Source organism: Sphaeramia orbicularis, chromosome 9 (genome assembly GCF_902148855.1).
Source record: "Sphaeramia orbicularis chromosome 9, fSphaOr1.1, whole genome shotgun sequence".
In the NCBI taxonomy this organism is placed as follows: Eukaryota; Metazoa; Chordata; class Actinopteri; order Kurtiformes; family Apogonidae; genus Sphaeramia; species Sphaeramia orbicularis.
This window is the reverse complement of record NC_043965.1, coordinates 27,287,756-27,298,161: the sequence shown is the minus strand read 5'-3', so window position 1 is coordinate 27,298,161 and position 10,406 is coordinate 27,287,756. Positions and strand designations below refer to the sequence as shown.

Below are 10,406 nucleotides of genomic sequence, written 5' to 3'. Positions count from 1 at the left end.
ATTTATTCATCCATGTACAATAAATAGCAAAAAGTAACACTGTATAAACAAACATGGAAACCAACCAGTCTTCAAAGACTGATTAACAGTTTCAGCTTTACTCAATCAGCCATATTTGTAGATTGCTCTCCTCAAAGAGAGAAGAAATATTTTATAATGAGAATGATCCCCTCCCCCCACACCCTAATTCAACTACCATTACTCCAAACAGCCAATATATGTATAAAAAAAAAAAAAGAAAATATTTGCTGGCTTATGATATGACAGATTATTGGGGATATCTGAAGACAGCTCAATTAATACCTGCTATTTTTGGATGTGGAAAAAAAACATTTGGAAAAATCTGTATTTGACAGAGGAAATAAAGAATAACGTCCGTTACTGTTGTGTCACTTTTTGCAGCGTTTTAAGAGGGGCAAGTGAATGGTTTGATGAGGCCCAGATCCATAGCTTTGACCAGACATGTGCGGGCTGCGTTGATGGCGTCCTGCCTTTTGGGATTGTCGTCGGCCTTGCCAATCACTGACAGGATTTCCAGCAGCTCACTTTCAATCAGTTTCTTGGCCAGTTCCGTGTCATCTGAGTTGAGCATGTTGAAGACAGTGACGATGCCTCGGTGTGCAATGTGGGGATTGGGATGAAGGCACAGACGCTGCAGAATCTCCAGCCACTGAGCAGTCTGTTTGAAAGAGATCAGTAACTTAGACTTAATCATAGTGTGAGAATGATGGATAAATAGTTACATGTTCTCAAACCAGGTAGTTTCAGTCTGATGTGAATTAACGTGACACAATCAATGTTTGTTTTAATTTCAACTCTCAAATGATACGATGCATGAAAAAACCCACAGATATGCCATCAATGGTTCTAGACAAGTTTGGTTAAAGCCTCTGTTGCACCAAACAGGAAAGGTTAAGTTAAAGGCATAGATGGGTTGCCTTATGGGAAATGTTGTCAAGTGTTTGTGGTTGAGCAATTGTTTACTGCCAGAATATTTTGGTTTCTGTTGTTTACAGTTTACAGAGCAGTGTAAGTGTTTTAAGACACTACAAAACTGATGTCTAAGCTTTAAAAATATTAAATTAATACTTCTTTAAATGTATTAACTCTTGAAGACCTGGGACTATTTCAGTAGTGACTTCAAAATGACTTTGTCTCTAGATTTAACCTCTCTGATTTACCACTATTTATTATTAAATTATCCTTTGTATTTTTTTTTCAGATCATAGCCAATGATGTAAAATGAAGCTGCAGTGTTAGGAGAGAAAAGTTACGCAAATATCACAATTTGGCCAGAAATATTGCTTAGGCAATTGCGCTATGAGGCTAATGATATTTAATTAATCACCATGTAGATCTTTATAAAAGCTCAGAGGAAATTTGAAGAGTAAAATGAAGGGAAAAAATGCAAAATATTCAATATGTGAATGTAAAAACAAGTGTTAACAACTACTGTCATTTCTCAAAATACATGGGTTTTGCAGCTAAGTCAATTTTGCAGAAGATGATGATGTTTCTACATTCACCACGGAGGCTCTAAACATCCAAATGGATCGTATCTGATGTTGCTGAAAAGCTGAGAAACTGCATTTTGACAGAATTATTTAGATGTATTGATAGGATTTGCAGTTCAAAAGTTATTAATCACTTTAGATCAGTACATATATTTGGTCACCTGCGGTCGTTTTGGTCTTTGAGGGTCAGGTGGTTCAGTCATACACCCATATTCAGTGCAGTAGATGCATTGTCCACAGCACAATTCGTATATGTAGTAGAAAAACAGTCACTGTCACCGCTATTACACATACCACTAGGGTCACTTTGGCGCAGAGCTTCTTCTGTGCAGCAGTGAGCATGGCTACAGCTCCAGCTGCAGCTATCTGAAGACTCTCATCATCTTCACCACAAAGCAGCACCAGCAGCTTCAGCTTATCATTCCCATCTTCCATATAACGCTCTTGTACCTAAAACAACAGAGGTGATGTAAAGGTGAAACTTGCTGTTCCATTGCTGATTAATACATGTTACGTTACATGACTGTTCTCACCTCTTTACATGTCACGAGGTTGCACATGCATTCGGTGGCAGCTTGTCTGATCTCATCGTGCTCCTCAAACATGTAGTTCTCAATTTCTGGCAGAGCCTTTTCTTTCACAATCTTGACTCTACAAAAGTGATAGTAGATAAAGTTAGCATATGGCAAGGTAAATCAGCTATTAACAGCAAATAATGCCATGTAATGGTTTAAAAAAAAAAAAAAAAAAAGTCACCTGAGTTTTTCACTGAAACCAGCCAAGTTGGTGAGGCCTCTAAGAGCTTCAAAGTTCTGAATCCCATCTCTGTCTGTGCTCAGAAGGCTGACTAAAGGCCTAATCACCTCATACACCTACAACAGAGACAGAGAAAGGAATTTTTAGGACTTTGTTGAGTTCCTATTAGTTAAACCCGAATGAAAAGAGATGCCCACTAAATAATAACATAACCTAATAATAAAAATAATAAATAATAATAACAATAATAATAATAATAATAATAATAATAATAATAATAATAATAATAATAATAATAATAAGAAGAAGAAGAAGAAGAAGAAGAAGAAGAAGAAGAAGAAGAATCACAGAGGTCAGCTTTGAAGTTCAGCAAACCAGGTTTTGTTGCATTTCTTACCCTCTCACCAGGGAAAGCAATTTCTGGGTTAGAAATAGCTGCAATCTTAGCGATGGCATGGGAGGCCTTCACCTTCCCAACATCTGTTCCTTCCAGAGCCAGTGGTATCAAAGCCTGAGGGCAAAGCACAAGGTGGCAAACTAAGAATGGGAATACACTCAACAACTAGTTTTTCCAGTTAAGAGAGGTACAGATCCTGGCATAGTGCTCCACCTTCATTCTGAGGAGGTTATGGTTGTCTGAGCAGATCTAAAATATTCTTTACATGTATTTTCAAACTGACTTACCTTTCCTCCACCTTGGGCTACAATAGTGCCACGATCTTTGGGATCCTCTGACAATGCCAGGAATACCCTAAAGGTAAGTAATAATAAATCAGCAATCGTATTAATGTTAGAATAATGAGAAATACATTCATTCATTCACTGTGTGGCCTTGAGGTGTCAAACGCATTTTACTTCATGGGCCACACACAGCCAATTATAAACTCAAGTGGTCAAGACCAGTAAAATAACATAATAATCTATAAATAAAGTCAACTCCAAATTTTTCTCTTTGTTTTGGAGTGAAAAATTTCATTATGAAAATGTTTACATTCACAAACTTCTTTCAAAAATGTGAATATCCCAAACAAACAGGAAAAATAAGCACAATTTTTACAATATTATGCCTCAGTTTATAATTTACATAAGTGCTTTACAAATTACAGATTACAGTGGATCTACAAATACATGACACATTTAGTAACAGGCATACTAGTTTGTTTTATTTTTCTTAGGTCATGTTATTATTTTATTTGTCCGACCCACTTGAGATCAAATTGGAATGTATGTGGCCTTTGAACTAAAATGAGTTTGGCACCCTGGCTGATAATATCTATAATCTTTGCATCTCATAAATTCTTCCCAAAAGCGGGATTGGACCATTTGGTGGGTCAGTTTTGGTCCACAGGCTGCATGTTTGACATTCCTGGTATAGAGTTTAACTGCTAATTAAAATCTTGTTGACAATAACCAGTGGGACTAAGTCATGTCCTTTTTGGATTATAGTCAAACAAAATATCAGATGTATTCTTTCACCTTGCCAGCATTTCCTTGGTTTGATCGGTCAATATTGAATTGTCTGCCTTGACCATGACAGCAAGCGCTGACGTGACTCCAGCCTTTAGCAGCCTTTTCACTCTCTTTTCAATGAAGTCCTTCTTGTCCTGAGAAATTAAATAAGGCCAGGGCTTACAATTTGTGCAACAATACTGTACATATTTAACATGCATTTATTAGACACATTTTTTAAAAAAGACATTGAATTTTACATCTTATTTCATCTTTTACATCATTTGCATCTTGTTACACATCTTACCTCCTATCTGCATTTTGCTTATAGGTATATTTATAAACTCATTACACTTCTGATATTTTAATTCATACATCAGATTATTATTGTATATTGTCCTCTGTCAATTGGCAACCCAGTAAAAACAGCTCCATAGCCCATTACAGGTTTCAACCTTAAATTTGAAAAACAGTACCATTTTGCACATTGTGGTCTGCATACTGAGAAAAAATGCCAAAAAGGATTCTGTTTCCTGTTTTACCTTTGGGTGCTGCTCAGGCACATGCTGTTTTGAAAACTTGGCAAGTTGAACCAGCTCAGGGATGATTTCCTTTTTGTCATAACTGTTGGTGCAGTTAACCAAGGTGCAAGCCACAGAATATAAGATGGTCTTGTCCTTAGACTGAAAAACACAAAAAGAAGTAGGCACATCATTCATAATCCTATGCTAAGAACAGTGCAGGCACATACAGTATTATGCAGCTACATGTTTGGTCTGTTCATGTTATACCTTGGCCAGTTCAAACATGGCTTCATGGCAGGTTCATCCTCAACAAAGTCATCTTTCACATCAGCATCATTAGTCAGATAAGCGAGACCCTCAATAGCCCACTTTCTTGTTTTGGTGTCAATCTGAGGATTGCAGAGCCATCTAGAAGTGTAGAGAAGAAAGTGAGTTACAAACAATAATGCATATTATACTCACTGTCCAGTAAATGTTTAGTGACAGTATTGGAATAACTAAATTAAAAAATTTGTATAATTCTAATTAGTGACAGCTACTGAAAAGATGTACACTGTTAGCCATAAAGTTTGAATAAAATATTTTGACCTTTTCTCTTGAAATGATCATGATAATGTGATTTATTCTTGATAAAGTGTAACTGGGGCTCAGTACGTGATCATTGCACCGGGTCAAAGGTGATTATTGATGTGTAAAAATAGGAATAAAAAGAGGAATGTATCTGAAAACAAAAATATTCCAACTCTATGGACAACATTGTACTTAGGTACATGACAACTAATCATAATGTGAAGACATCCTTATACTGATCTTCCAGCAATCAATCAATCAATCAATCAATCAGGTAGTAGTGAAGTCCTTTCAGTTGGTTTAATAGTGATCAGTGTTGAGGACTGATGTGAGGTTTTTGAAAATTGTGAAAAAAGTAATACTTATAGTACATTAATAGATATAAATTACATATTACATTTAACAGGATGACTTGTTATTTATAACCTATGAGATTTGACAGAATAATTATCCAACCCCACAGTCTGATTAAAAAGCCACAAACTGACACTCACTTCCTGCACTGTTTGGCCAGTTTCTCAGTGGAGCCTTCAGCAAACTGCCTCATACTGTAATCATCCCCTCCGGCTGATCCCAGTTTACAGAGACCCTGAAGACAGCATGGACATGAGAACACACACATACATGCAAACAAAAATATAGTATATACGCTTTTTATTTTAACATATCCCATTGGCTGCTAAGGTTATGTTTGCCTCATTCTTACAGCCAAATACCGTCTGTTACTATCAACATAAACTTGTATGATCTTATCTTCCAGGAACACTCACCACAAGTGCACGTATTTTAATCTTCTCATTCTTGGTTTTCTTGTAGATTTCTTTGAGCAGCGACACGCCATTGGTGATGATGAAGCTGGCACGGCTCATCTTTGAGGAGGAGTGGATCAGAGCTTCCACAGCGACCATCTGGTCCACCTCACGCTCTGAGCCACAAAGTGCTACCATCATCTCCATAATACCTTGATGTCCAACCAGAGCGTTACCGACGTCAAAGGGGCCCTGCAGCAGCCCTGAGATGGTGTTGATGGCGTGAATGGTTTTGTCCATGTCATTGGGGTCAATTTTGGATCTGTGCAGGTACAGAAGAAGACAGAAAGTTAGTGTTATTATTCTACATGATGGCTCAATGAAAACATGGGTAGATTGCAGATGTGCTCTCTAGACATACTTGATGTACTGGTCACAAATGTCCCTGAAGTTGTCTCTCTCTGGGTCACACTTGAGGTCATCATAGATCTTGTTGAGAAGTACGCTAGCAATCAGTTGTGTGTTTTCTGTCAAAGGCAGCTGATCTGGCAATTCTGGCACCTGACCACAAACCTTGAGGATCTTCTTCAACCCTGGACATGGATAATATTTATCATTGAGGAATCAGCAGCAGTTAACAAATACAGACTTGGCTTAAACTAAGTCAGGAGCCTTTACTGCACTTTTCCCTCTCACCATGGTCAATAGTGAAGAGTGACCTGGAGTTGTCTGTGTTTCTCTTATCTTTGCGAGGTACGTTCTTGCTCAGGAGATTCAGAGCTTGGTCTCTTCCGTGGCCTGACACTTTCTTACTTCCAACCATCTCCAACAGAGAGAGAAGGATGGCTTTCAGATCTTTGGATACATCTGCAAAGGATGAAGTGTAATAAAGGATGTTGTTAGCGATAGTACCAACAGTAAAATCAGAATCCATAATAATCTATAATTATCCATAATAAAATTTTAACTTGTTAAATTTTTAACAGATAAAGATAATGATTTCATCTCACCCAAAACCACAGCTTCTTCTTTCCCGAATTCCCTTTTATCCCCACCAGTGAAGGAGTCATAGATGCATTGGAAGAGGTTGCAAGTAGCCAGTGCAATCTCTTCATTGTCAACAGCCATGATGCTGCACAACTTATCAACGCCCACCATGTGAACAATTGCCATTGCCTGTTTTAAACAAGTTAATAGAAATATACAACAGGTTAAAAACAGTGCAATATGAAAATAATACAGTAGATGTATTTTTTGTCTGTCTTTCTTTATTTTCTATCTTTTTTCTTACCCGAGCTTTGTGTCCAGTGCACATTCCAGATAAAGTACGGATGGCAGCAAGGATCATCTCAGGTTTGCCTTTCTCGATCATGTTGAGCAGCAGAGGCACACCATTATTCTCAAAGATTCTTTCTGCTCCAGCTTCCTCTCTGGACAACACAACTAAATTATTGGCAGCCTGTAGTGAAGAGAAAAAAGGAAGTTATACATGTAAAACATCAACAAACAGTAATAATAATAACACTGAGTATGATCATTCATTCTATTTTTGCCTCCCACCACAGAAAATACCCACTTTTTCCTTCTTGTCCTTGTCCACTTCATCATCAAGGAGAATCTCAAACATGTTCTGTACTCGTGAATCTGTAGAGAATGTTGTTTTGAGCTGTAATGGAAAAGTTCAATTATAAGTAAATATTAAGAAGACGTAATGGCATGTTAAATATCCTATGCATTATATAAATGCATAAAAATCATTAAGATTTATTTATAGTTGTGTTTATTTAATATTTTTCTATCAAAAAACACTTTGAATACAAGTAGCAGTTCTGGTTAATTTTGCTGACAGTAGATAACAATTTGTGTTGTCAGGTATGAGCTCCTGTAAGTGATATGAATTGCTGTTTAATTCTCACCTTGGTCTGGATTTCTGCTCCCAGTCGACGTAAAGTCTCCAGGAAAGTTTTGTTTTTTGGTTCAAGTGTTGCACATCTCTGCACATCTTTGAAAGCCATGTCCAGTTTTCCTAGTTTCTCCAGAGCCTGGCAGCGCCGGTATAATGCTTTAATGTCTGCTGCATCGACATCAATTGCTGAAAAAAGGGAAGAAACTCTATGATCTTGTAACCAATCAGTGAAAATGCTGATTTTTTTTTTTTTTTTCATTTCAAAATTTCTGTATTTACCTTTAGTTGCATCAGATGCTGCATTGCTATAGTTTTCCTATGAGAAAAAAACATTTAAAAACCAACATATAAATGTCTAAAACTTGTACATACATGATCTGAACCTTGTAGTATTTGATTGAACTGGGCACCTTACCTTTTTTAAGTAGCATGCAGATCTGTTTCTGTGAATGACCGCCAGCACTTTCTTGTCCTTGCAAACCTTGATGGCTTTAGTGTAGCAATCAATAGCCTTGTCAATATCTCCAGCTTGGAAATATTTGTTTCCCTCATCTTTTAACTGAACTGGGTCTCCCATCTGGCAGAACAAGCGGTTGTCAGTTATAATAAATAAAATTAATACAGCATGCAAATTTTGTTGTTTCTTGAACATGATAGATAACACTTCTCTGATCAGTAACACCTCATTAGGTAAAAAGAATTTAACAAATTAATGTCTGTAATCAATTAAAGTAAATGGAATATGTTGTAACATTAATACTATAAACCATCCAAGTTTTACAAATACCACACATTTCATTCAATCTTCAATGTATCTGGCTTTTAAAACATGTTTAAGGTTAAAAAACATGCAACTTAGCAGTGTAGTAGACTATTTTCAGTTCAACCTAAAGAATGACGGTTATTTCGTCAACATTATAATATTATGTTAAACTACTACAGACTGAAGTTCTTACCATTTTCACCAATTAGTGTCCTGCTGGCCTAGGTTTCCTTTAACAAATGGCCATGCACATGCTATCTCTAACTTTAAATGGCCTCTCCTCAGGCCTTATTTGGGCATGGTCTCGTACCCGAGTCAGACCCTTGCAACAAATGCCTCTTTCCCAATAGACAGACACTCTGTCCATCTGCTCTGCTGATAGGCACAATCTATCCCCACCTGTGCTCTTAAGTACCCTCTGCATACCCCAAGCCAGCGATAAAAAAAAATCAGAGAAAAAGTGGAAGTTGTGGAAGCTTTACTGTACCTTTAGAATTGTATGTAGTGTCGTGTCCAATACTTTTCTACTTTCACTTCTTCTGTCTGAACCTCAGAGGAACTCTGGACCTTCTGTCACTGGATGCTGTTTCAAAGTTTTGTCTTGTGTAACCTTCCCCCACCAACCCCTCAGTTTATATTTATAGTAAATCTCAATGAGATGGGACAGGACCAAGGAGGACCATCCATCACAGATAGGGGTTCACACAAAAAACACTAAAACCCCACTGACACAGAAGAACTCTATGATAAAGGTCATTATGTACTATGATAACTTGAGTTTCAAGAGATATCCTTCCAGTTTGTATGAATAATTAACAATTTCAGAAATAAAACTGTATCATTTGTTCAACAGAAACTGTAGGGTAGACCCCCTCAGAAGATGGTTTACTCCTGATAAGGTCTATTTAGGGCATAGACAGCTGAGAACTCACTAGCAAATGCCTGATGCCAAAGCGGCGGGTGGGTGGGGGGAAGACAGGGGGGCTGACAGCTGTAGGATCACATAGAGAAACCTGGTAGCTTCTGGAAAGAGAACAATCTGGAACCTTGAGGGATGGGAGTAGTGGATGTCTGTCTGCAGCAAAATTAATAGTGACAAACAATACATACGGTAAAAACACAAACTTTTATGAAACAGTTAGTGCTCTCTAGATTCCATTGAATGTCTTCTTTTACCTAGTGCTTGTTCTGCTGTTGTACAGATTCATGAAAATGAACAAAAGAAAAAAATTAGAAAGGAAAAGTAGGAGGACCACTTTCCAGTATTTTTCAGATCTGTGGGATGTAGGGGTAGAAAGCAACCTAAAGAAGAAATGGACCAACCATAAAAGTATGGTTTGAGGCAAAATAATCCATGACATATATCATTTAGATTCTTGTGTATTAGAAGAAAAAAGAACTGACACTCTCATGACACTTTATATTTAGAGCTGGTCTGAACTGGACTCTTGAGCCAATTTACAGAAACCCAACAGAATCCTCCAGGAGCAAACACTTGACAATAACAGGCAGAAACCTCGAGCATACCCCGGCTCTTGGAGGATGGTCGTGTGCCTTGACCAGTTGGGGTAAAAGAGAGAGGGTAAAGGAAGAGAGAGAGAGAGAGAGAGAGAGAGAGAGAGAGAGAGAGAGACTGGAGAAGGGGGGAAATAGGGGGAGGCTCATGGGTGAGGTGGGGGCTTGTCCTGCTCTCGCTCACAAGCCCATCTCTGATGTCTCCTCCAATATCATCTACACCCACATCTACAAACATCAAGACAGAATCATTTAACACTGTTTGAATGTAGAAGAGTGATTTCATTATGTGTTTTTGTAAATGTAGATCCTGAGGAGACAGGAAGTGGATATGTACCTGCCTCTGGATCAACTAGTTCTGTTGGAAAACGACCACTGCTGGATGAACAACTCCATCAGACAGACCTCCTCCTTCACAGAAGATCTGATCTGCATCGTTGTTGTCTTTCCTGAGACACAGTCAAAGTAACATCCAGGTTACCCACTGTGACTCTGCTGTAGGCTCTCCTATCTCTTGTAAAGGAAGGGGGTCTACTGCGCATGCCCATTTATATCTTTAGGAGTATTGTTTATATGAGGGGTGTCAAACTCATTCTAGTTCAGGGGCCACATTCAGCCCAGTATGACCTGAAGTGGGCCAGACCAGCAAAACAATAACGG

General features: G+C 38.0%; 1 protein-coding gene across 1 annotated transcript; it reads right to left on the bottom strand.

The window, feature by feature from the left end:
* LOC115425883 (protein unc-45 homolog B-like) lies at positions 1-8,909 on the bottom strand. Its single transcript, XM_030143731.1, is given in 21 exon segments — positions 1-679; positions 1,809-1,964; positions 2,048-2,165; positions 2,271-2,386; positions 2,668-2,781; positions 2,955-3,021; positions 3,747-3,874; positions 4,262-4,402; positions 4,511-4,533; positions 4,536-4,651; positions 5,308-5,402; positions 5,584-5,884; positions 5,984-6,155; positions 6,259-6,429; positions 6,573-6,738; positions 6,854-7,021; positions 7,139-7,228; positions 7,479-7,654; positions 7,748-7,784; positions 7,884-8,045; positions 8,719-8,909. Coding segments are annotated over 20 exon segments (2,790 nt in total). The 5' UTR covers positions 8,719-8,909; the 3' UTR covers positions 1-406.
* Positions 8,910-10,406: the final 1,497 nt, after the last annotated feature.